This window comes from Onthophagus taurus, chromosome 3 (assembly GCF_036711975.1).
Source record: "Onthophagus taurus isolate NC chromosome 3, IU_Otau_3.0, whole genome shotgun sequence".
NCBI lineage: Eukaryota > Metazoa > Arthropoda > Insecta > Coleoptera > Scarabaeidae > Onthophagus > Onthophagus taurus.
Window position 1 is genome coordinate 8,332,208 of NC_091968.1, and position 27,899 is coordinate 8,360,106.

A 27,899-nucleotide genomic window follows, 5' to 3' on the forward strand; every position below is an offset into this window, starting at 1 on the left:
TTTTAATTTTGAATGAAAATTATTTGACATTTTGTGACAATCATAAAAATATATCATAAGTTTTGATTTTACATTTGCAATGTCTCGTGTTAAATATAATAAAATATCAATTAGTGATAGAGAAAGAATTATAAAAGCACACGAAGAAGGCAAAGATTGGCGAGCTACAGCTACAGCTTTAGGAGTGAACGTTCGTACTGCTTATGAATGGTTGAAAAAAGATCAATCACTTCCAAAAAAGAAAGGTGGTAATGCTTCTTCCAAAAAGACCGCCGCAATTTCCGATGCATTGGTTAGATGGATTGAGGAAGATTCTACAATAACATTGAAAGGCTTATGTGATCATGTTAGCAATGAATTTCAAGTTAACGTTTGCCAAAACACAATGAAAAACTGGTTGGACGGGCAATTATTTTCACTTAAGGCACTAAGACCACAAATAGTAAATATGAATAATGAGGAAAACAAAGTCAAGCGTAAAGAGTATGTAAACCAAATATTACAAAGTCGAGCAAATGGTAGAACTCTTATTTGGATCGATGAAACAAATTTTAATTTATATTGTCGGCGAAAAGAAGGTAGATCCAAAATAGGTCATAAAGCACACGTAATTCTTCCGGCTTGTAAAGGAAGCAATTTACATTGCATTGGGGCAATGAGTGCGATGCGAATTATCTCATTTGAACATAGAAGAGGATCCTACAAAGCTCACGACTGTAAACAATGGCTGCGTCGCTTAATAGCAACTTGCACTGCGGATGGCATCGAGAAGCCAACATTTATTATTGATAATGCTCCTGTACATTCAAATCTTGAATCTGAACTTGAACCCGAAGAAGATATAGAAATAGTACGCCTTGCTCCATATTCTTATTTACTAATAAATCCGATTGAGTTGTTATGGAGTAGTTTCAAATCTTCCGTAAAAATGCAAATGCAAGAAAGAATGCAAGAAATATTGAATTACAGACGCGTTAATAATCAAGGGTTAACACTTCATGAATATAGAATGCGCATCTTAGAAGAAATTTCAGATAGAGCAATTCAAGAAGTTCAACAACAACACTTACTAAGATATTCGAATCATGTAGAACGTTATTATGCAGCAGCACTACAACAAGAAAACATTCAAGAAATATAATTAATAATTTATTGGTTGCTAGATTGGTTGTTAAATTTAATTTAATAATTTTTTGTTATAAATAATGTTCTAATTAAATATTTAAATACTGTGAAATCTGTTTTCATTGGTTTGAAATAAAATTTCATTTGTATGAATTCTGTTTTCGTTAGTGTGAAATCATATTTCATTTGTATGAAATCTGTTTTCGTTAGTGAGAAATCAAATTTCATTTGTATGAAATCTGTTTTCGTTAGTGTGAAATCAAATTTCATTTGCATGTAATCTGTTTTCGCTAGTGCGAAATCAAATTTCATTTGCATGTAATCTGTTTTCGCTAGTGCGAAATCATATTTCATAAGTGTGAAATCATACTGTAAAAGGTATAGTTAGATTACATATAATACACTGTTATAGAGTAACGATTTTACACTATTTAATAAACACCATCTTCTCACTAGTGTAAATTTTTAATCTATTCACCTACACTATATAGTGCAAAAAAATAACTCTAAATAAATTGGACCGATCTGAACCATGTTTTAGAGTTGATTTTTACTCTATATTTTTTCCTGTGCATGTATGCATTCAGCCTATACGAAGATGGAGCAGTCCTTTAGAGTTTGGATTGATATTTATTTCAATTTGCTCCATATGAAAAGGCAAACACATCAAGAGAAAAATCAGAACTTGATGAATTTCCAACTATAAGATAAATGTGGATAAAATTTATATTGGTGCGAAGTGTAAAGTACATTTTTGTAATTCGCTACGGTAATGCAAGCTATAACAGTATTCAAACGGGTGCTGTAATGAGACTCCTTACAGCATCCGATGCTGTAATGAGATTTTAGTAACATTTTATGGAACCAGTTCAAGTTGGTCACATTGGGTCATTAATTTTTCTAGTTGTCAATGTGACAATTTTTGTCTATGGATGTTTAAACACGTTCTTAGCATCGAATACAAAGTCCACAATGATGAGGACATTGACTCTGAGCAATTTCTCTTATTTTGGGAGGTGTACATCAAACATTTTTTTCAGGTGAATATATTTTGTGTTTTGACAGTTTCTAATTGTCAATTCAAAGTTTCTATTTTCAAGTGTTCCGGTGTTACCAACTGCTACATACCTATTTCCCTACATTGCCAAAATTTACTTTATTTTTGTTAAAAAAAAAGTATAAAAACGCGAATTACAAAAAATAGCATAAAAACACGTTTCATAAGACTTAAAGCACTCATTCATTAAAAAACTTGAATTCGTGCATTTCAAGCGTGTCTTACGAAACTTGTTTTTTAATATACTATTTTGTAATTCGCGACGGCAATGAAAGCTCTAACAGTACTCAAACAGATGCTGTAATGAGACTCCTAACAGCATCCGATGCTGTAATGAGATTTTAGTAACATTTTATGGAACCAGTTCAAGTTGGTGACATTGGGTCATTAATTTTTCTAGTTGTCAATGTGACAATTTTTGTCTATGGATGTTTAAACACGTTCTTAGCATCGAATACCAGGTCGATAATGATGAGGACATTGAACACTGAGCAATTTCTCTTATTTTGAGAGGTGTACATGAAACATTTTTTTCAGGTGAATACATTTTGTGTTTTGACAGCTTCTAATTGTCAATTCAAATTTCTATATTCAAGTGTTACAGTGTTACCAACTGCTACATACCTATTTCCCTACATTGTCAAAATTTATTTTATTTTTGAGAAAAAAAAGGATAAAAACGCGAATTACAAAAAATAGCATAAAAAACACGTTTCATAAGACTTAAAGCACTCATTCATTAAAAAACTCGTGGCTTCGCCACTCGTTTTTCAACTTGAATTCGTGCATTTCAAACGTGTCTTACGAAACTTGTTTTTTAATATACTATTACATATTTTAATGTTTTTTTTAATGTTCGTTGGAAAATAGCCCCACGTTGGCAGCGTCAAAATAAACTCTTCTTTTATTTTCTTTGTTTTTCAATTATTTTAATAATAATGACATTAGTAAATTTAACAATAAGTTGATTTTTATTAAAATTGAAAAATTTAAATATTCAAATAGAATTATCGAATTATATCTCAGGGTCAAAAGCAGGTTCTGGAAACACTGTCCAGACAAACACAAACACAGCTTAAGGTGAAATGTCGACAAAATTAACTGAATTTACTGAATATATGAAACAAATTCTCTAGATTAGTTCATACGAATTAATGTTTATCAACTCGGATATAGTTATGGTTTTAAACTCGTCAAAAATTAAATTAATTAGGGAAATTGTAAACTTAGGTATAATTGAAGGATATACCTACATGTCGTTTAAAAATCGACAATCTTTCTTTTATCGATGTAAAATTGCCCAAATAAGCCGTTAAAAATAAATAAAAAGTACGGAAAAGTAAAAAACGTACCAAAAAATGAGTTTGAACCGGAACCAATTGTTTTCTTCGATCAGGAACGGGTTCAATTGTTGTCTTCAATGGTTGTGAACAGGAACAGATATTTCAAATACAGGACCAAATTAGTTTCTTCGATAGGAACAGGATCGATTGTTTTCTTCAGTGGTTGGACAGGAACGGATTTGTTTTTCACACTCGTTAAACGTAGATTTAATTTTTTTTTGGAGAGCAAAATAAATGCGTGCGTCTCTTCAGATAACACAAACCACCATCATTGTTGAAAAATTCCGTTTTTCGAATGTTTAATTTTCAAATAACGTCTCCTGATTGGTTAAATTCATCGGTTTGAAATTTGTACTTTAGTTTTTTCAATGTTACCAACTTTGACATTTGAAATATCTCTAATTTAATTTGTCAAATTATTATTTAAAAATTTTTAAATTATTTATAATTATGCATGATATTTCGTAATTTTGATGCTCTTTTAAATCAATTTTCAAATATCTATTCATTTTCTTCTGATTTCAACGATAAATTTTCCAATATGTTCAAATTAATTTTGTAAATTTTCATCCAAATTTCATTATTCCATACAAATATTGATTATTTTCTTTGTTAACTAAGTTAAGATTATCGGTTTCAATAGGTTTGAACCTAGTAGATAAACATTTAAATAAATAATTTTGAAAAATTTAAATTGAGGTTATCTTATATCGAGAATTTTTGTAAAATTACTTCGTATCGACTTTACAAGTGATCTCTTAGGATTAAAACATTAAAGAACAATAAAATGTATCGAAATTCACTAGTGTATAGCATCTAACAGTAACAATAGTAGGTTTATTTTACAATTGTTCATAAATTCTTCTATGAACAATACGACAAGTAATCAAATATGACCAAATTACTTGTAATCTGTTACTATAACAATATAAAATGTTTTGAGTTGTCTTAGTTAACATATTTTTTTGCAACACAGTAATTTTTTTCTAAAATCTACAATTAGTTTCTATCTAGGCCGTAAATGGGTTAATAAACAAAGATTGTTTATTTTATTGTTAAATGACTCGTTTAATTAATTCATATAATCACAAAATTTTTCTTTTAACATTTACACATGCATTTTTACACTTACAATTAGCTAAACTGATACAACAACAACAATAATAACATTTCCTACTTTAACTAATATAAACTAATTAAAATTGTAGGCAAATGCTCTAAATCAATAATTCTTTACTTAAAACATTAACATGGGAACAAAATACCTGAGACTTATCACAAACAACGAATAAGAATATAAATTAAATAAGTGCCAACGAAGAATCAACATAAATTAAATTAAAAAATAATAAAGTTATCACAAAACTTATCTTATTATTGCTGATTAAAAAAAATCATTAATAAAATAGGCCAAAGATTAATTCCTTAATACAATATAAATTAACATATATTTGTTGTTTGATTATAATAATCTTTTTCTCAATTCCATTAATTAGTGTTAAGTATAATTCTTTTAATAATAATCACAACTGTATGAAGCTCTTTTAGATACTTAACTAATTTAAGTAATCAATAAAACATTCTCTTTATTTAACACAAAAATAAACTCTAATAATAAATGCAATTAGACTTATTTTAATTATTTATATTCATTTAGTTTCTATTAGTTTCATGGCTAATTAAGTAATTAAAACGAAAATATAAGTACTTCCTTAATTAATTAATTAATAGTGACAACCACAATCGACTAGAATAAGTTTAAAAGTTTGGTTAGTTCATCTAAGAATATCATTCTTCTTTTATAAGCATAATTTTTCTCAAATCGCGATAAAATTATCGAAATTACACTGTAAATTTTGCTATTTGTTTAATTAAAATTTTTAAAAATGTGTAAAAATCTTCAACATCACTCATAATTTCATCTAAAATCTTTTAAACATCGAAATTTTAACAAAAATGATTTTAAATTATGGAATGTCAAACCTAACCTTAATTCTTTTTTTAAAAACGTCTTTTTTCATCGCTATTCTAATCATAAAATCATTATAACATGATCTTAATACCATTTCAAAATCGTTTTAATCTTCGCTTGTTGACATTAATCTCACTTCGTCCTCATCTGAAGATCTCAAACCAGCTCCAAACGATCTTAATGGCGAAATACTTTCCAAACCATCCCAACTAGTGTATTTATTTTTCAATTCCATCTTTCCACAACCTTTATTCTTCCTCTAAGTAAAAAAAAATTATTAAAACGAATTTTATGGTGTATAATAACTTACAACTTCAACTTCTAAACATTCCTCATCTTCACCATCACCATCAGGAAAGCTAAAAACCTTCCTATTAGGACTACGAGGCCAAGAAGCAGGGGGAGGACTTCTAATCATATGTTCATGCATTTCTGGTAAAGAAAATGGGTCCACTTCCAAATCAATATTTAATTCCCTTGATACCAAATTTGCATTATCCGATTCGTTATCGTCCAAATTATCAGCTAAGCTTTCGCGACTGGCAATTATCTGCTTAATAAATGGATTATCTTGTCTGGACACTCTCAAAGCTTCCATGTCTTGATCGATGTTCCTTGACCGACCTGGAGTTAGAGTTATAGAAGACATTGCAGGTGATGGTGGACATGTTATTGGGAGGTTCAAGTAATAATCGACGGCGGAAACGCTTAAAGACGACCTGGCGAGTCCCACGGAAGATGAATTATCTAAAAAAGAATAAAAAGTTAGGTTATGAGGAAAAAAGTGAGGTTAGCATTGGTTTTTATTAAACAAAGTGATCTTTTAGGATAATTCTTTTGCTTATTTTGGAGTAATTGAATAATTAGTACCTGGATTACTCTTTTTTCGATGCATTTTGGGAAGATTGTTAGATATTAAGAAATTAACCTTAAGAAATAAACATTTTTTTATAAATTAGATTTCTGTCATATAAACGTCATTTTTGTACGTCAATGATTTTTATATTTTTGATGGTTAATTAATTAATAAAGTTAGATATAAAGAAAAGAAATATCCTAAGTATTAACTTTTTTAAATAAACTAAATAAATATGTTTAAATAATCCAAAAAATTTTGATAAGAAGTTGAGATTTTTTATTTTTGTAATGTTGGTGATAAAAGTAACCAAAATCTGTGATTACTTAGTTTATAATTTAATATAAAAATGAGTAATTAAATTAATTAATTAAAATAGATGATTTTGAATCTAGTATCTAACATATATTCAATAATTTTATTGTTCTAATCACAAATAACAATCAAGTTTAAACGTTGGTATTATATTGACATTTGAACTGTCAAATTTAAGCGAAATCTAAATGTTTTTAAAAATCTTTTAGTTAAGAATTTATTTCAAAGAATAAAATGGCTCCAATAAAAACTTATAAACCTGGAAAGAATAAGTCTGTCGTTAAAGACAATCCTATTTCAAATAGGAAAAATACAATAAAAATTAAAGATTTAAAAATTACAGAATCAATAGAACGGGCTATTTTATCATGCGATTCATTGCATGTTTCCACTGAGGACACTTTTGATAAGCTCCTAAGATCATACAGAGAGAAGCAATCTGAAGACCCCACTAATAAGTATGAAAAAAGTGTTTCGATTAATGAAATAAGTGAGGTTATGTCGAACAGTGAATTAAATAAGAAACCAAATTTAATTTATATAAGTACCCCAAACGTTTTCAATCGTAATGAAGTAGTTGATAATAGTATAAGCAGTAGTATTTTATCACCCATAAGTTCAAAACCATTCCTAAAACCGAGGTATACAAGACATGGAGTTAAGGAACAATTCCAGCAATTTGAAAACATTAAATGTAAAAAATTTGATTCTCAATCGATTATTGTAATAGATGATAGTGAGATATCTGGTGTTATCTCAAAAGAACTTCAAAATGATTCTGAAAAATGTTCTGTTGATTTGAGTCAAATGGATGTTGAGAAGTCAAAATCTGAATATACATTATCAAAAGATGTATTTTCTAGTGATGTAATAAGAAATGAATCAACACAAGAAAATATGAGTTTAGATAAACCAAAAATTGTTCAATCGGCCTCTAATTCATTATTAATTGATTTGTCTTCAACAAATGAGTCAATTTCAACTAGAAGTAAGTCAAAAAATGCTATATCAACAAGAAAATCTGAACCAACACATTTATATTTCTTAAGATCTTCAAGTAAATCATCACATATAGCATCTTCTAATTCAAGATCAAATTCAAACAAATCTTCTCAAGATTCATCAAGATCTGTTTCACCACATTCATATTTTTTAAGATCTAAATCACCAAGTAATTTTAATGAATCAGAAAAATCTTCAAGTAACTTAATGACATCTCAAAATTCAACAAACTCATCCAATAAATATTTACAATTAAATACAAATTCTGTGGAATCAACATCATCCTCAACAAATCCTTCAAAAACTATCAATGAGACTGATAACATGTTAAGAAATAAAAAAGAACCAGTTGTTAATTTGACTCAAAATGACTTTGAGAAGATGTTGTCCTTAATAGAATTACCAAAAGCGAAATCGAATTCAAAGAAATTAAGTTCTAAAGCTTCATCATCTAAATCAACATCACCTTCTCCAATAAATTCTGTAGCATTGTGTGATGAAAAGGATGAAGAATCAAATAAAATTGGTAAAGATTGTAGTTTATTTGATGCAAATATGAAGGAAGCGATTGTTAATTTGACATTGTTGGATGAAAAACCGTTGATTTTGAAGCCAGGAAAGCAGTGGAGACGATCTCTGGTGAATCAAACGAGAGGTGCGAATCAACGTCGTCGATTAGCGAATTTTACGATTATCAATGAGGGTTTGGATGAATCTTTGCAAGTTATAAGTAAGTAAATGATTCATTTTTTTAAGTATTTAGAGTTTTAATGACTTTCATGATTAAATGGCACAGTTTGTTGAGTCTAGTACTTAATTATTTAACATTTATGTCCACAGTTCCAATAATGGAACACATACGTTTTTCTCCCCTGCACACTTTCTTGTGAATCACAACGTGATTTTGCACGCAGCAACACGTTAATTAGTGACAGTGATTGTTTGATGAATTGTTGTGCCTTTAACATGTAGAAAAAATTAGAAATTTCTGTTGTAAAAAATGGCTAGTAAAAGGTAAGTGACATTTTCTATATTTAAACTAATATTATCTATTATTTTACGTAATGTTTAATGCCCTAACAATTCTCGACACATTTCCATATATTATCTATAATAATAAATACGATAAGTATAAAAAACTTTTTCCCAAAACTTCCAATATTGGAACTATGGAAACTAATTGGAACTAATTTCAGACCATTCACAACTACAGAACTCATTCAAATAATAGAGAAGACGAGGATTTTTGGGTTTTTGATGTTTTTATCACTCCTCCAGATGATGGTGCTGAAAGTGCTAAAGATAGCGGCAATAAAGAGTTCTGCCGCGACATCAACAAGCTGGATGGTCGACAGCTTCAAGCTGAAGCTATGGCGAAAATTAAAAATCAAGGACGGACTTTCATAATTGGTGATAGTGACACTGACGAAGAGTCAAATAGTGACGACAAACCTTTGTCAGAAATACAAAAGAAGTTACCGAAAAAGATAAATTGGGAAGAATCCGATCTTATTTCTAGGTTTCCAAACTTTAAGAAACTGATGCAATCAGCACCCTTCGCCTGCATTCCTTCTGATTCGGTGGAATGCTTTAAAGTTTTTTTTGATGATAGTATTGTATCATTTTTGGCAGAAATGACGACGTTATATGCACAACAAAAGGGTGAACTTAATTTCTGAGTTTCCAATGAAGAAATAAAGTGTTTTTTGGCCATACTACTATTATCTGGCTATTGTGTTGTTCCTAGATGGAGAATGTGGCGGGAGCTAAGAACCGAATCTTGCAATATGGCAGTAATGAATTCTATGAGATAAAATAGATTCGAAATGATAAAAAGATAGAATTTTTAGAATAGAATTTTATTATAGAATAATAACCCACATAATATTATGTGTTAATATTCCCCAAACGATTGTTTCATTCAAGCGCTCTGTCGCGTCAGAAGTGCTTTCCCTCAGTCTTCCTTTACGACGGGAATGTGCTGAGAATTTGCTTTCATTTCGCATCTAGCTTTTGTAAGTGCGAGATGAGAGCACTGTACGTAAAATTTATGTGTACTTAGTAATTTCTTTTGTACATGAGACGTATATTTGACGTGGCGTTAGTAATAAGCAGACGGAAATATGTCGAAAAACAGAAAATTAGATCGAAATAGGCCTCTCACAGGCAGAGAATTACAGGATGATATTGTGGAAGCCAGTGATTTTAGTAATGTTAGTGACAATGAAAAAGATAAAGTAATCCGCAACATCACAATGGATAACTGGTTTACCAGTATGAGGCCACAAAACTACTGAATAAATCATACAATCTAACAATAGTTGGCACTCTCCATAAAAATAAATCAGAAATACCGATGGAGTTACTGGGTAGTATGTGTGTCAATAGAAAGACCAGGAGATGGCCTCTTTGTTTTTTCTACAACATACTCAACATTGCTGCAGTTAATTCCTATGTTATAATAATAATAATAATGTTTATTGCCTCAACAACAAATATTTACATAAAGATATACATTCATAACAAATATAAACATCAACACAAACGGATCAATTTATCGCAATAAGCGATATCTTCCAAGAGATCCAACTGGTATATGTAATTTTAAATAAATAATTATGGCTACCGAAAAAATAATACTAAATGATGTGCTAATAAAACTGAGCGAATGAGCATATTTGAATTATGTAACGGATCGACAGTCAGTTACTAAGAGGAATTAAATAGACACAAAAAAGTGCACTAAAAGATAGATGAAAGGCAGACTAGAGAAGAAAACAAACACGTATAGGTCAAGAAAAAGATAGTTAAAGAGGTAGCAGATGGCGCCTTAAGGCGTTATACTACCCAACAAAATAATTTTTTTTTCATTTTTTTTTTATTGGCTTAAATGATGCTTATAATACCTAAGAATCATATCCAAAAGCAATTTTGAATGACAAGCGACTGAAAATACATTTTTTTTAATAAATACTTGTTTTACGTATGAAACAAACCGGCCGCTCTGCTACGCGTATTTTATACGAGTCCGTACGAGTGTATTGTATTATACGAGTTCTTACGAGTCTATTGATAATTTTTGACAGTAAACGTCACGTCAGTTATAGTTCGTTTTGTATTATTTTCATTGATTAGTTATAGTTCGTATTGATAGAAGTAAAAGGTTTTTGTAATAAAATGAGTGGGACGGTGTATAGTGATAAGAAAGGAACCAGATCATCATCAACTCGAGCCAATCGGAATAGAATTTCCAACAGGAAACCGCCAGGCCGCTACCGCTCCGAAAGGGACACCGAGGATGCTTCTAGGTTCGCAAAAAAAATAAAATCTACATCCGAAGATGATATCGAAGTCGATGGTGCATTTGGCTACCGAATTATAAATTTTATTCATATTTTTACCACATTGTCGCAAATTCTAGTATGTAAGAATTGCGCCGGCAGTGTTAGTTTTTCGGAGTCGTGCAAACGGGGTCTGGGATTCAAACTCGTTGTCAACTGTGAAAAGTGTGGAAATAGTACTATTGACAGTAGCCCTTTAATTAATACCCATGCTTATGATATAAATAGGCGCATCACCTTTGCTATGAGACTAATCGGTGTTGGGATGCAAGGAATAAACAAATTTTGCGCGTTGATGTGTCTTCCAAAGCCGGTGTATCAAAAAGCATATGATGATATTGTAAAATGTATAGGGATAGCTACGGACACTGTCGTATCTAAAATTTTACATAAAGCTGCCGAGGAGGAAAAGAAGATATCCGAAGAAAAAGGACAACATGAAGGACTATCAGTGTCGGGCGACGGGTCCTGGCGAAAACGTGGCTTCTCTTCTCTGTTTGGATTTGCTAGTTTGATCGGATGGTATACAGGGAAAGTAATTGACATTTGCGTAAAATCGAAATACTGCAAACAATGCGAATATTGGGAGAAAAAACACGACACGGCTGAATTCGAAGAGTGGAAAAATTTACACGAAAACGTCTGCCAAGCTAATCATAGCGGAAGTCCAGGAAAAATGGAGAGCGACGCTATAGTTGAAATGTTCACCCGTTCAGAATCGACATATAACGTTCGATACGCTTACTACATTGGAGATGGTGATAGTAAAACGTACAAGAATATCCAAGATGCCAAGCCGTACGGTGATTTTTCGGTGACTAAAAAAGAATGCATAGGACATGTGCAAAAAAGGATGGGAACAAGATTGCGCAATTTAAAGAAAGAAGTTAAAAATATTGGTGGTCGAGGCAAGTTAACTGGAAAGTTGATTGACGAACTGAGTATTTATTATGGACTTGCTATACGTCGGAACACTAATTCAGTAGATGATATGCGCAAGGAAATATATGCTACATTGTTCCATAAAATCTCGACAGATGACAATCCTCAGCATGATAGATGTCCCGAAGGCGAAGATTCTTGGTGTTCTTGGCAAAGAGCTAAAGCCTCAAATACTCTTGAAATATATAATCATAAACCTGCTATGACAATGCAAGTATTCGACGCTATTCAACCAATATATAAGGACCTAACTAGAGAAGATCTTCTTTGTCGTTGTCTCGGAGGATTTACCCAGAACGCAAACGAAAGTTTAAACTCTATTGTTTGGTCAATAGCGCCGAAAACAATATCCAGTGGCAAAACAGTGGTTGATATTGCAACTAATATCTCAGTGATAACTTTCAATTCTGGCTTTCAAGGTTTATTAAACCTTCTGAGCGCACTGCAATTACCAATAAGTACAGAATTGTTCAACTTTGCTATGGAAGTGGATCAACGACGAGTTACAGCTGCCAATCGCTCAACATCTAGTAACCGGAAAAACACTCGAAAAGACCTTCAATCACTAAGAAAAGAGGCTCAAGACAAAAATGAATGCTTGGAAGGGCAATTATACGGTGCTGGGATAGCAGAGTAAAGGTAAAAAAAATTGTAGTCCGATAGATTGAATATTTCATATTGTAATTGTGTCATGAAACTTTAAACGGTTTTTTCTCGAAACTATGTTCTTCACACTTGCGTTGTCTGAAACTCAGTCAATTTTCATAGAATTTACTTGAAATTTTATGTGTATCTTCTCAGATAGATTATCTATCGAAGTACATAGGGATTTTTAGATTGATAAATAATTACACTTGTTATAAACAATTTATGGTCAATTTCTTGTCAAAAACCGAAAAGAAAACTTAAAATTGATGCCAATTTGTGAATTTAAAAAAAATATATATAACCCTGTGTACTTCCAAAGAACAACTAATGTAGTTTAAGAAAAAAAATTACTTTTTGCTTTAGGTGGCGAATGAATGCTGAAGCTCACTACGCAGTCTTCCTCTTCGGAAATAACATACTTTAAATAACACTGTGCCACGTCGCTATTTTGTATCGAAAAATGAAATATAATATATTTTTATATAGCTTAATACATGTGCAATTAAGCATCAAAATTTCATTTTAAGCCATTCATTAGTAAATCGAGCAAAAAATCCCAAAAACAAGTTTATTTTTCAGTCCGCTTGGGTAGTATAACGCCTTAAGGCATTTTTAAAACTTATTAAACTAGCTGCATTGTGAACAACGGCTGGCAAATCGTTCCACAACGCAATCGACTGCACTGTAAAAGATCTGTGGTAGATTGCAGTACTGACTGGAAACATGAGTGTAGAGTCCGACATTGATCGAGTGGGCAAGTCATGTGATGTTAAAAAGTGAAAGGCATCAGATAAATAAGCAGGAGTGCGGGTATGGGCAATTTTGTATAACATAGTAAGCATACGAAATGATCTACGACTCTGGCAAGTCATCATCTGCAGGTAGTTACGATATGGAGTAATGTGTTGAAACTATCCTAAATCAAAAATGTACCGTATACAATTGTTCTGAAGTCTTTCCAATTTACCCCGAAGGGCTGCGGACAGATCGGGATACGCAGTATCAATGTGTGGGAAGAATAATAAAGATTACGACGTACAACAGGAGGAATGTAGCAACGAAGTTTGAACTTGTGGCCGCCAAGACATCGCCGAATCCATTACGACACCAAGATTTTTGACCGTATTAGAAAATGGAATAACGGTGCCGCCAAGCCTCAGTTGAAGAGTAATTAAGGAATTAAATTGTGCCAGCAAGGGGCGAGTGCCAAATGCAATGGCTTGCGTTTTACCTGGATTCAGGTTAAGTCCCTGACGTCTAGACCAGTCAAGTACGCTAGAGAGATCGTTATTAAGATGCAACAAAGCATCTGGGAGGTTGATAACAGTTGACGAAATATAAAGTTGAAGGTCATCTGCATACAAATGATAGTTACACGTGATACCATCACTAACAATATTTATGAAAATTGAGAAGAGCAAAGGACCCAGGGGAAGTCCACATTTGATGTCAACAGGAGAAGAGAGTACAGATTCCACGTGGACACGTAAAGACCGATAGGAAAGGTAGGACTGGAACCAAGATACACAAGAAAAGGTAAAACCAATAGCAGAAAGCCTAGTTAACAGGAAGGCATGGTCCACAGAATCAAAGGCCTTACTAAAATCAAGTAACACTAGCAAGGTAACACAACGCTCATCACAAGCAGATCTAATATCATCGGTGATCTTAATCAGTGCTGTAGTAGTACCATGACGAAAACCAGACTGGAACTTGTTAATCAGATTAAACTTCTCAAGATATTTCTGAATCTGTAAATAAGCTAAACGTTCAATAGCTTTTGACAACGTAAATAGTATAGGAGTGGGTCGTAAGTCACCAACATGGGACGGAGATTTAATTTTTGGGATAGGAATAACATGGGCGATTCGCCAGATTGACGGAAATATAGAGTGTTCAAAAGAACAGTTGAAAATATGTGTTAGGGGAGTAATAATTATATCCAGAATGGGTAAGAGGAATCTGAGTCCAATACCATCTGCTCCGACACTAGTGGACTTGGAGTAAGTTAAAGCATCCCGGACCTCAGCATCTGTAACCAAGCTGAATGAAAAGGAAAGCACGTTGGTAGATGCAAGGCTTCCACTAATAGTATTCTGCATAGTTATGTTACCAACCACCACTGGAGGATCCGCAAAATACTCCGCAAGAGCAGCAGCATCAAGAGTGGGTTGATCTGTGTGAGACTCTATAACACCAAGGTGCCGGCATGTGTCATAGAGGTCAAGAACCTTGGAATTAAAGTACTCCACCTTAGCATCTATGTCAGGCAATCGGTAAAGTGGCTGCCAATCAATTTCGCTCGCATCAGACATCAATAACCTGCAATCTATACTTTAAAGATCACGGAGGATCACAAAGCGCCGGGAAGCAGCCGTTATATATTTCCATAATGCAATAAAAAGGGGACAGAAACCATTATCGAGGCAAGAACTTGTTCTTAAACTTCAAGAACAAGTCACCAAACCATGGCAACAAGAAAGGCTACAAAATTGCCCTTCCCGTCATGAAAATAGAAAGACTCTCTATATATCAATTTTTACAAGATCAGCCTATTACAGAGAATCAGGAAAACCCTCAAGGGAAAGGGAAAAGAAGTTACTGCAGTTTATGTCCTACAGTGGAGAAAAGAATGACCACAACAATTTGTTTTGTATGCCGTTGCGCATTGTGTGGTGAATATCAAATAAAAATATGTATGAGCTGTAGCCAACAAAATAAATGATTTATCTTCATTTATTTGCTTGTCCTTGGGCGTTTAATAAAAAAGTCTATTTTCAACTATATCAAGGAAAAAAAACCGACGTGAGAAAATGCAGCTGGTACTTCAGCGGATAAAGAAGAAAATGCGACAACTACAAAAAAGTAAAAGACCCAATTATGAACGAACCAGTATTAGGTGTAGAAGATTCTGCTGTACTTAGACTGATAAAAGGCCTACCAAAAAAGACTAGTTTTAAAATTTATAGCGACAGATGTTTTTCTTTGTTAAAACTACTAACTAATTTACATGAAAAAGGTATTGGATATAAGGAACTATCAAATACAATAGAATTGAAAAGTCCCATAATGCCTTCAACAGTAGTAGAAAAGAAGGACAGAGGTGTCTATGACTATTGTACAGATGTCGCCAATAAGATAACCGTTACAAGCTGGCATGATAATAAAATAGTTCTGATGGTCAGGGCTTATGATTCTACGCTTCCAGAATGTAGAGTGGAAAGTTGGATATCAAAACAGAAATAAAGGGTGCCAGTTGCGCAACCTCATGTAGTAGCTTAATACAATACATTTATGGCCGGTGTAGACAGGATGGATGAGAACATAGACAACTATAGGATTTCCATTAGATCGAAGAAGTGGTGCTGGGGAATTTTTCCACAGATGGCAACTATATAGAAAAGGACTTGAGCAAAAAATGGATTATTTGCATTTTCAAAGAAACGTGTTTACAAAAACATGGCATTCCTCCAACAGGAGGAGAACATTCATCTTTCCATAAAGAATTAGCTTCAAGGGTGCCAACGCAAGTGTGATGTGAAGAAAGCAACCACTGGATTATCCATGCAGAAAAACATAATCGCTGTGCTTTCTGTAAAAAAACACGACAAACTCGTGTCAAAAATGTAAAGTCAATCTGCACGAATCCTGTTTATTCACTTTCACACAAGATAATGGACAATAAATAATTTCAATACATTTATTGTTAAAGTTTATATTGATTTGATTGATTTTATTGAGAATAAAATGTGAGAAAGTATATGGTCTCGTTCATCTCCATTATGCCATTAGTGGAACATTCAAAAAAATTACGAAAAAATAGTATTTTCTTAAAAATAATGCTAGAAGTCAGTTACAAATGATAAAAACTACACAAAAATGATACGGTAAGCACAAAAAGACTGTTACTGGAGTTATATTTGTTAATCAATTAGTTTACAATTTTTCAGGAATTAGTTTTGAGTGTTTGTACAAAATTCATTTGCTTTTTATTTGATTATCGCAATGATTTGTAATAGATCAAATATAAACAATTCAGACATTGATGCATTAGATTTCAATATTGGAAAAAAAATCAATTAATTTACATGATATAACAAAGTCTATAATCAAAAAATTTTACTTTAACCTTATTAACTAAGCTTAGTAAACTTTTCATTAATTTTACTTACAATTTTGATTCCTCATAAATAAATTACAATGCGAGGTGAACTTAATTAACTCCATTTTGTCTCAACTTCTAAAAATCTATTAATATAGAAACTTTGACAATTAGATAATCAAGTTATTAGATCAAGAATTGTAATTGTATTAAAGGAAGAATTAAACTGAGTGAGTTTTGTGGTTAAATTTTGATTTTATTGGTTATTATCTAAAAGAGGATTTATCTCTCTAATTTAAGTGGTGTGGTGTATTTCAAAATTATCAGACACGTTTTTAAGCTGGTAATTAAACATAGATAAAATGATATCGAAGAGATAGCACTATTTATTGTTATTTATTTAGCCATTTCATTAAAAGTTGCGATAAAAGGCAACACGTTTACAACAATTTCTTAACCAAATTATTTCGAACTACTTTATACTTAAAACGTTTGATAATAATTATAATATTTAATAAAAGTGCAATAATTAAAATTGATATAATTATAATAATTTGTGTTATCTATATTTTCTGCTACAATCACTACACCCAAACAAATATAGGCTAATCTTAACTGTTCAGATTGTTTTCGTAAAGTTGTTGTAATTGTTCACTTGAAAGGCGTATAAATAAGAAAACATAAATATTTATGGAGGTTACGTAGCTGGTGTTTTTGTAAAAACAAGTCACGGCAAACAGTTAATGGTTTTTTAACTCACTTCTAATCTCTATAAAACTTAAGAATAAGCGTAAAAACATTCAAATTGCTTATTGATGATTAATTTGATAAATATAGTTATTTAGATGCACACAGCATTTTTTTTGTGCAACCGGATGCCTCGCATGACATTAAACTAATCCTTTTTAAACCGATAAGATAAGCCGCGTAATATATTATTTTGTACAGACACACGGGATAGACACTTTATCATTTTGGGCCTCATTGTTTCAAGAATAATGCCATTTCGACCAATAGAATCTAACAAGACTGTTACATCTATTGTTGTTTTCTAGCCCACTACGATTTGTTGCCCGCACTCTACGTCATTCTATTTGCCACGCCCACTTAACTGTCATTGAGTTCTATACGTTTGCTGTGTGTTTTTAGGGGTTATATGATAGACATTTAATTTACTTTTGAAGTTAATATGAATACGTTTACGATATAACTTTTAAAAATACACAACAAACGCATAAAATACAATAATAGCTGACTGGGCGTGGCAAATGGTGTGACGTAGTGTGCGGGCATTGTCACAACAATTTATGTAACAGTCCTGTTAGATTGTACTGTCCTTGATTGACTGACACAAGTATTATTTGATATATAAAGTGACATAAATGATTAATCAGTGTATTGAGTAGATCATTAACAAATGATGGTAGGTTGTATGGCGGTCAACAAAAACATATCCGACTTAAAAGGGCGACTATCACCACCTCATCAGCAACCTACCACTAGAGACACTGCGTAACGTATACTTTGGATATTTCCACAGTATTGCGACGTATGGGATTATTGCGTGGGTTGCATCAAGAAAAATGTTAGCCATTTTCATAATGCAAAAAAGGCAATTCGTATACTAGTTGGGCTAAAAAATCATGAAAGCTGCAGAACTCTCGTCAAAAATTAAAAATACTCACCTTGCCTTATTGTTTTATACTTACCTGCCTTGAGTATATTCATAACAAAAAAGATTCGCTACAAAACAACGCAGACAAGCACGATCACAACACCCGCTACAGGGAAGATATTGTAATTCCATTTGACCGAGTGGCAAAATCACAAAACACTTACCACTACATAGCCGTGAAATTATATAATACGCTACCACATGAAATAAAAAGTATGGAAACTAAATAATTTCGAACTTCTGCGAAGAATATGCTCCTGGAGAAAGTAGATAGATAGATAGATTCTTTATTGTGTTATTAAGAAGGACTTGTCTTACACTCGTCCTCTGGTGCATATAACTGATAAATACATCGATTAACCGGAAACGTAGAGCTTATTTTGAGTCGCAACTGACATCTGCAAGTAATTGTTGGAGAGCTCTACAGAATGCGGGAATGTTTAAAAGAAACTGTGTGCTTCCGCCCCACTTCGGTTCGTTAAATGATATTAATAATCATTTTATTGCCATAATTGGGGGGAGTGGTGGATCAGACAAAGAGCTTGTCATTTTTCATTTTATCAGGGTGTATATTTCAGCTTACGGGCAGTAATTGACGATGATGTAGAACTTGCTATGCACAGTATGAAGAATAATGCGCTTGGATATGATTATGTTAATACTAATTGTATCAAATAATGTTGCCCTCATTTGATACCTTACATTCGCGGTATTATAAACTGTATAGCTTGGAAAAAAGCGTTAATCAAGCCGTTGCCAAAAATTAATAAACCACCAGGTCTCAACGATTTGAGACCCATTCGCATCTTGCCTGTGCTCTCAAAAATTGCTGAACGAATCTTATACGAACAAATGGCAACCTTTGTGGAGGAGAACAACATTTTGCCACAGAATCAATCAGGCTTTTTTAGACGAAGTTATAATTGTACTACTGCACTTATACACATTATAGACGATGATTTCCGGAAAACTGACAGGGGTAACATGACTGTCCTTTGCTTGTTGGACTACTCCAAGGCATTCGATACGGTCGACCATGAGACTTTTAAAGTATTTGGGGTTCAATAATAAGGCAGTATGTTTAATGCGTGACTTCCTTTCGGAGAGAAAACAAGCGGTGTCTGTGAACGGTCAACAATCTAATTTTCAGCATATTGGGTCTGGGGTGCCACAGGGCTCTATACTGTCTCCATTGCTTTATACTCTATATACGTCAAACTTCGATCAACAGATTAAGCACTGTAAAGCACGTTGCTATGCGGACGACACACAAATATATCATTAATTTTCGGCTTTCTGAGTCTTTCTTCTGAAGCTTTCTGAATAATCTGCATTCTTTATGTGAGTTTTTTTACCGCCATAGACTTAAACTTAATCAAATGAAATCGAATGTGATTGTATTTGGTACGAAGAAACAAAAACAGATTGTCTTAAAAAAACTACGCATTATAGTGAACAATGAAGTCGTGTCAATTCAGAAATCAATTAAAAATTTGGACATTGTGATCGATGAGAGTCTGAGTTTCAATGAACACATTAACAAGTGCATTCAGAAAGCTTAGATAGCAGTTTAAGAATTATCTATAGCAATAAAGCCTTTGTGAATCGTAAAATAAAAATTCATCCATGTGAAAGCGTAGTTCTATCCATATTTAACTACGGTGATGCCCTGTATGCCCCGTTTTTGTGATACATATTAAAAAATGAAATTCAAAAGGTACAGAATAGTTGTATTAGACTGATATTTGATTTAAAACGCAGAGATCACGTAAACTGTAAGCTGGCCACTTTGAAATGGTTAGACATGCAGAGGAGAAGATCGTTACACACCTTATGTTTATACTATAAAATAATGACCTTACAAAAACTTGCGTATCTGTCAAAAAAGTACGTTTTCGTGCGGACGTGGTCAATGTTAGATTTAGGGGTAGATTATCTCCACCAATACTTTATACCGTAAGTTTTAAAAGATGTTTTTCATACCAGATCATGCAAAATAATAAATGAACATCCTCCTTGTTGTGCGTTGGCTGAGTGTGCGTCAATAGCCATTTTCAGAAGGCGCTATGCTGTTTTTTTATTTAGGCAGCAGTGTTCTTGACCCCATTTATGCTTTGTTTTTTTCTAATTGTAGAGAACCCTTTCGGGCATGTTTATTGGAAATTTCGAGGAAACTTCTTTTGATTTTTTTTTATCGCTTCAGTAATTAACTTCTGTTTTTCTCTTTTGTTCTATGGTGAGGTGGAAGATCGGTACATATTGAACCTCATCATAAGTTTGATCATCGTAGATATTTATTTTAAGTATTTTGTTCTTATATTTGTATTTTTTCTTTTGTATACACCTGATGATCAATAAACCATTATTATTGTTATTATTATACAACAAGGCAAAAATACAACAACAAAAATATACAAGATTCGTACAGAAATTAGTCTAAAAAAGAAAAACCTCATCAAAATACAATGCAATTAATACGAGCTGACTACAGCAAGCAAAAAATAATAAACAAAACAAGATAAAATAAACAAATAAAAGTTGCAAGAGGTTACAATAAAAAACGCACGATTACAACTATGGCAATGCCATCGGCAAGCCCTCCAAATCATTGAAATTATTTTTGAGGTATTAATCAATGCCATATGATTATTTATTTTTATCTGGTGGGCGCTGGTTAACAACAAAATCTTGGTTTTACGTTTCCATAAACTTTATTATTAATTTCACTTAAACTATACATATAAATTGCGATTAGTTGTGGCGAGAGTTATATAGGGAGCCTTGCTCCGCGTAAATTGAAGGGGTACTGTTTCGGTGGGTGTTAAATCGAAGACTGAATAACTGATACGAGTTGAGCTCGCAGGCTCCTTCTTTATTTTAGGTCATAACTAAAAACCCTTACCTAAACACCGAAATACCCCAACGCATTCCCACACTTAACTCCACCCAATAAATAATGCGATAAAAGACTCTAATATTGCGACTCGAGACACTTCAAATCTAGACTAAACAAATGAGGCGATACAAATAAATCCAATATAAATGAACTAATATAATATAAACCTATCAAATCTAATATAAATTAACCAATATAATATAAAATCTAACACCATAGAATCTTTTAAATCCAAGGTAGAGCCTTATTTGAGATTTGAACTGTTTAGCATCAAAGGTCCGGACACGCTCGGGCAACAGCTTGGCGGCGTAATAGTTCACACAATCTCGAGCTCTCACAGTACATGTAAAATTTATTTCAATATCGTTATTATTTCTAGTTTGATAATTGTGTTTAAAGTTCGTAAAGTGAGCGATACTTTACGATATGAGGTTGGATTATTTTTAGTGTATTGTAGACATTCTAGAATATATATACACGGAACAGTCAGAATATTCAGTTCAGAGAATTTGGTTCTACAGTATTCGGCAAAGCGCAAACCAATCATGACTCCTTTGCATTGGAAAAGCCTGGACAGCGTGAGCAGAGTGTTCCCAACATAGAATGGCGTAGGAGACTTCCACAATCAAAGTATCAAATGATACTATATCAGATTTCTAATTGCAAAAATACACTTATTTAACTTCCTGGCCAAGCCAAGTACATAAGCCTCTCACGTTAGCTTGGAATCAAGTATCACTCCCAGATATTTAACCGGCTGAGTGAGATTTGGAGTAATTTCCTGTAAAGCAAACGTCAATGACTCAGTCTTGAATGCGTTCAAGATTATTAGATTCAAACCAAGATAGAAGTCTTCGGGTAGTGCTAGACAAAGCCTGATCAAGAGTATTGAAATTAGGGCGGGTTGGGTTGGGTGTTTATAGTTGCTGTATCATCCGTATAAAGTACAATCTCCGAGATCTGTGGCAGGCAGCTAGGCATGTCTTTAATAAATATCAAAAACAGCAACGGACCTAGTACATTTCCTTGTGGGACTCCGTATGTAACTGTAATTTTATCAGAAGTCTGGTTGTTGAAAGAAACATACTGGGTGCGCTCCGAAAGATAAGACTTAAGCAGTAGGATGCTGGGTTTACTAAAATGGTGAGCTTTTAATTTTAGCAAGAATAACTCGTGGTCAATGCAGTCGAAAGTCTTCGTCAGATCAAAAAGTGATATCTCAGGCAGCAGGTTGTTTTCAAAACCATTTTGTATGCATTGAGTTAAGGAGTGTAGTAGGAGATATTTGTTTATCCTGTTGGTAACGTGTAAAATGTAATTTCGGGATAGGACAGTGGATTAAAAAATGACAATCCATTAATCATTCCAATATTTCGATCCTATATTGAATCTTTTTCAGGCAGTGAAACACACAACAAGTTAATACAAATCAAAACCAATCAAATAAGATAAATTTAAAACTTACGATTGTAATGAAATTGTTTAAAATATTAAATACAAAAATATATCGTCTAAATTTTGCAAATTTCGCTATGATCTGTAACAACGTGGTGTGTTTTCTGTACGAAGAAAAATTTAGACGGTTTTGATTTGGATTAACTTGTAGTGAGTTTCACTCCCTGAAGAAGATTCAATATAGGATCGAAATATTGGAATGATTAATTGATTGTCATTTTTTAATCCATTGTCCTATCCTGAAATAACATTTTACACGTTAAGGAGTGTATTACTGAAGTGGTGAACATGCCTCGACGAAAATCAAACTGAGAGGTGTTCAGCATGTGATTTTCCAAATAGTCAACCAGTTGCGATTTAATGACAAGTTCAAAAGACAGCAGCTTGCTTGTTCTTAGAGTGTTTTAATTTAGCGTTAGCTCATTTTTTTGTTGTTAAGATAAGCTCTCTTTCTCTATTTAAATATTCTTTGGTAACTAAGCCAGGATCAATATGATGAATGTCAACCAGCAAACGAAGTCTGTCTCTTACCATTCTTATCTCATCATCATTTTTTAAATGCAAATTATTGCAATGTTTTTTTTTGACGTAATTGTATCGTTTTTGTACTTTATTTAAATAAATATGAATATGAACACCAATTCCGTTAGATATGAAGAAGCAATATGGCGCTCATTTTGCATCAAATTTAAAATTGAACCAATTTCACACAAAAATTTTGCGTCATAGATACCAAAATCGCTGGATTTTCTGTATCTTATCTCTCATTGTGTTTAATTCTTCTTTTGTATTCTAATAAGTTCTTTGTTTTTGGCTACTTTTTTTCTGTGAGTTGTACTAAAAAACATTTTTAGTAATATTGTGAAATTACTCATTCACAAATTGCTTTATAAAAAAATTTAAACTTTAATCAATTCTAATTTGTTTATCTTAAACATCATGACTCACATCGAATTCAAATTAATTTCGTCATCATTTTTTTATTCTTTCTCATTTCCTAGAATTATACGCGTAAAAAAGACGTAGTATACAACTTCCAAGTCAGCAAATGGGGTCATACACGATTTTTTTTTTATTATATTTTCTGAAAGTTTATATAAAAATATAGTTACCGTTATTTTTTTTTTAAATATTTTCGAACAAAGTCATTGTTAAAAAAATTATTGAAAATTTATATACCCATTTGAGCTTTTAAAATTCCCGCGTTGATGACGTACGATTCTCACTTTTGCGTCCCCTGCTCCCCGCTCAAATGCGAGAAAGAGATGAACGTCATTTAGGTTGTATTGAAAAGAGATAGAGTGTTTGTAGGTTATGTTTATTATGTTTTGTTCATGGATGTAATAGAGACACTGTATTACATCCATGGTTTTATTTTGACACTGTCACACCGCAAGCGCTATCTAACGGACAATTTAACTTGTTTTAGGCAGTGCGGCTCCTACGTCACAGAAAAGCCGCGAAATTATTTCGTTTGAATATTTACTATTTTTCACTTCAAATTACGCAAAATATAAAATTGATCAAAATATTTCTTTTACTTTGTATTCATGCATATACTTGCATATATCGTTTGACATAAAAATTTTCTCTAAATTTAATAAGTGTGTATGACCCCATTACCATTTTACTCCCACCTAACTCAAACGACTCAACAAACCGTTCCGTTTCGAAAAAGTAGGGATAAACCGCTTTTAGCCAGACCTCCACGCCTCGATTTCATATTTCACTAGGCGTTCTTAACTAGAGTTAAGAACACCACGTGTTTTAAGTTTTAACTCCAACCCAAAAAAAAACGTTCAATTCATCAAACTTATTAAACGTTTCTTTTTAAAACCATTTCTTCGTTTTCGTGTTGTATGCATTTGCTAAACGAAACTTTTTTCGACAATTTCACTACGAACCTTACTTATGTCCAACCAGCAATCAGCCCCGAGAGCTCGATTCGTGTCGAAGACCAAGAGGACTTCGAGGCGGTATTTCAACGAACGGTAAATTTACAAGACGACGACACCAAGGGCAGTTTTAACCGAAACGCCGAAGAACTTGGTAAAGAAAAAGGTTTTAAATTTGGACAAGAAAGGCAAAGCTTTATTGGATACAGGAAAGATTTAAGTGCGAAAGAGATCGTCTTGAAAAAGTGCGAACAAAACGAGGTTTTAGATTTTCAAGAATGTTATCCAGAAAGGTGAGTTTAACTTAGTAATAAAAGTAATGATTTAGCTAAAAATTAAGGTCAAATAACGTTCGATATGAGTGAGTCATAATTTAAAACTCCAATTTCTTTGTATTTTGTGGTTTATTCATGTGGTGTAAAACGATTTATTTAGGTTAAAATTCAAAGTTTTCCAATTAAATTGAGAACGTGCCAAAACCACGTCGCTTTTTAGTTCAAACTGCGTCTAATTTTATTCGGATTTGTTTTTATTTATACCTACATTTGACGTCTCAGTTACGTTTCAATCGAAAATTTAAAAAAAAAACATATTTGCGCCACAAATTCTTTATGATTTGTTTTGTTTAAGATGTTTTCATCATAAATAAATTAAATAAAGAAAACCTTGGTAAACTAATTTCAATGTCATTTGTAAATAAAAGGAAAAGAACAATAGCTTATTGTTTTTGTTTCATTAAAAATATATTATATTATAATAAATAGGCGTCTGAAGATACAAGGCTAAACCCGAAACTTTCTAATTCTAGGTCTAGTGTTAGTTCTAGTTTTATATTAGCACTATCACTAGAACTAACTCAAGACCTAGAACTAGAATCATTCGGGTTTAGCCGTCTTGAGAGACGTGCGGCTAAACACGAATGTTTCTAGTTCTCGATCTAGTGTTAGTTCTAGTTTTATACTAGCACTATCACTAGAACTAACATAAGACCTAGAACTAGAATCATTCGGGTTTAGCCGTCTTGAGAGACGTGCGGCTAAACCCTAATGTTTCTAGTTCTCAGTCTAGTGTTAATTCTAGTAACAGTGTTAGGTAGTGCTAGTTAGCATAAGATATTACTATGTTGTATATTTTTATTGAAATAAAACTAGAACTAACACAAGACCTAGAACTAGAATCATTCGGGTTTAGCCGTCTTGAGAGACGTGCGGCTAAACCCGAATGTTTCTAGTTCTCGGTCTAGTGTTAGTTCCTGTTTTATACTAGCACTATCACTAGAACTAACATAAGAGCTAGAACTAGAATCATTCGGGTTTAGCCGTCTTGAGAGACGTGTGGCTAAACCCGAATGTTTCTAGTTCTCAGTCTAGTGTTAGTTTTAGTGGCAGTAGTAGGTAGTGCTAATTAGCGCAAGATATTACTATGTTTATTATATTACTATTTTTATTGGACTAAAATATTTTTGACGCTTCAATTTGAAAACATTAGTCCAAATTATAAAATAGTATATAACTTATTCATAAGATTTTAGATTAATTTAGTTTTACATTTTTAATTTTAGTTCATTAAAGAATTGTCACAAGATTGCAGAAGGTCTCTATGGGGAAGTTTTTCTCCTCAAAAAATCACCGAAAGAAGTTTCGGTATTAAAAGTAATCCCAATCGAGGGCTCATACCTCGTTAATGGAGAGCCACAAAAGAAATTTGCGGAAGTCCTATCGGAACTAACAATTCAATCCGAACTGTCATCGTTACGAGATGACGAGAAAAACCAAACGGAAACGTTTTCTCGGTTAAAGAAAATCTCTTGCGTTCGAGGCCAATACCCACCACGTCTAATCGAACTTTGGGAACTATTCCAAGAAACATACGGCACTGAAAATGACCACCCAAACATTTTTGAAAAGAATCAGATATTTATCGTCTTGGAACTAGAAAATGCTGGTCGTGATTTAGAAAGTTTTGTGTTCTACAATGCCAAACAGTCTTGGTCTGTTTTTAAACAGATTGTTTGTGGTTTGGCGGTGGCAGAGAATTCTCTAGAATTTGAGCATAGAGATCTACATTGGGGAAACGTGTTGATATCCTTCAAAGAGCCAAAAGGCTGTGAAAGATATCTATATAATGGTGATGAAATATTGGTGGAAAATAAAGGCGTTAAAGCAACTATAATTGACTATACTATGTCAAGAATTAAAAAAAATGGAATTTGTATGTTTAATGATTTAAAGTGTGATTTAGATTTGTTTAAAGGAGAAGGAGATTATCAATTTGAAATTTATAGGTTAATGAAGAAGTCAAACGGGTAAGTTTACCTAACAACAAAAATCACTTCAATAAATAAATTATTATCTTATTTTAGAGATAATTGGGAGATGTTTGACTCATACTCCAACGTGTTATGGTTACACTACATTTTAGGAAAACTGATAAAAGGAGTGCATTATAGAAGTGAAAAGACGAGGGTGCATTTTAATGGAATTAATGCAATGAAAGAATTGCATAAAGTACTACTGAACTATAAAAATGTTAAAGAGTTAGTTAATGATGTAATAAAGTTTTAAAATGTTTGTAATACAAGATTTTTATAGAATAAAGTTATTATACATTTGTTGCCTTTGATCTTCATTAAACTTATTGTAAGTTGATTCTAATGATAAGTATATAATATATATCTTTTATCCTAAAGTCCCTAGATTATCAAAGTACCGCGGTTCATGAAGCCTGTGTTTCGAGCCAAAATGGCGGTATGACAGCTTGTCAGTGCATGTCACTACTTATTTACAAAAAGTGCACGTGTAATAACGCCATCTTGTTGCAAAAATAGCAGTAAGAAGGGCTTTCGACTCTTCAGAGTACCACGAGTAAAAAAAGGAAAGGAAATTTGGCGTAATTTTATTATCAGAACGACATAGTTTTAAATTTCCCGCTTGATTTTCGAGCCAAAATGGCGGCAACCCGCGGTACTTTGATAATCTAGGGACTCTATTTTATCCCAAGGTCCGGTGAGTATTGGTTATAAGGTTATGCAACTCGAAAAATATCTTTATAAAAAAACATTTTATACAAAAGTTGTTCAGACGCACGGCTAAACCCGAATTTTTCTAGTTCTAGGTCTAGTATTAGTTCTAGTTTTAGTGCAATAAAAATATACAACATAGTGACATCTAGCAACATCATGTTTGGACTCATTTTAATGTTTTTTTTTAATAAAAAATACATCATAAAAGAACACCATGAAATTGTCCATTTGTCTATTATATGATAACTAACTT

At 32.6% G+C, this 27,899-nt stretch overlaps 3 protein-coding genes across 5 annotated transcripts; 2 read left to right on the forward strand and 1 right to left on the reverse strand.

Moving 5' to 3' along the window:
* Positions 1-79: 79 nt before the first annotated feature.
* On the forward strand, positions 80-1,141 carry LOC139429329 (uncharacterized). The gene has a single exon (XM_071195004.1). It carries the CDS (start codon positions 80-82, stop codon positions 1,139-1,141), a length of 1,062 nt encoding a protein of 353 aa, XP_071051105.1.
* A 3,813-nt stretch (positions 1,142-4,954) lies between these two features.
* LOC111413756 (uncharacterized) lies at positions 4,955-16,927 on the reverse strand. Of its 2 annotated transcripts, none has more exons than XM_023044855.2 (3): positions 16,774-16,927; positions 5,808-6,244; positions 4,955-5,756 (listed from the first exon to the last, which is right to left on the reverse strand). In XM_023044855.2, exons 1-3 carry the CDS (start codon positions 16,826-16,828, stop codon positions 5,604-5,606), a joined length of 645 nt encoding a protein of 214 aa, XP_022900623.1. In that variant the 5' UTR covers positions 16,829-16,927; the 3' UTR covers positions 4,955-5,603. The 2 variants fall into 2 exon arrangements, with proteins under 2 accessions (XP_022900623.1, XP_022900625.1); XM_023044857.2 differs by lacking the exon at positions 16,774-16,927 and adding an exon at positions 6,368-6,483.
* Positions 6,830-27,234, forward strand: LOC111413755 (haspin). 2 transcript variants are annotated; one of them, XM_071195553.1, is made up of 5 exons: positions 6,830-6,940; positions 7,012-8,400; positions 24,653-24,917; positions 26,186-26,929; positions 26,987-27,234. In XM_071195553.1, exons 2-5 carry the CDS (start codon positions 7,167-7,169, stop codon positions 27,186-27,188), a joined length of 2,445 nt encoding a protein of 814 aa, XP_071051654.1. In that variant the 5' UTR covers positions 6,830-6,940; positions 7,012-7,166; the 3' UTR covers positions 27,189-27,234. The 2 variants fall into 2 exon arrangements, with proteins under 2 accessions (XP_071051654.1, XP_022900622.2); XM_023044854.2 differs by having other exon boundaries at positions 6,836-8,400.
* The last annotated feature ends 665 nt before the right edge of the window (positions 27,235-27,899 follow it).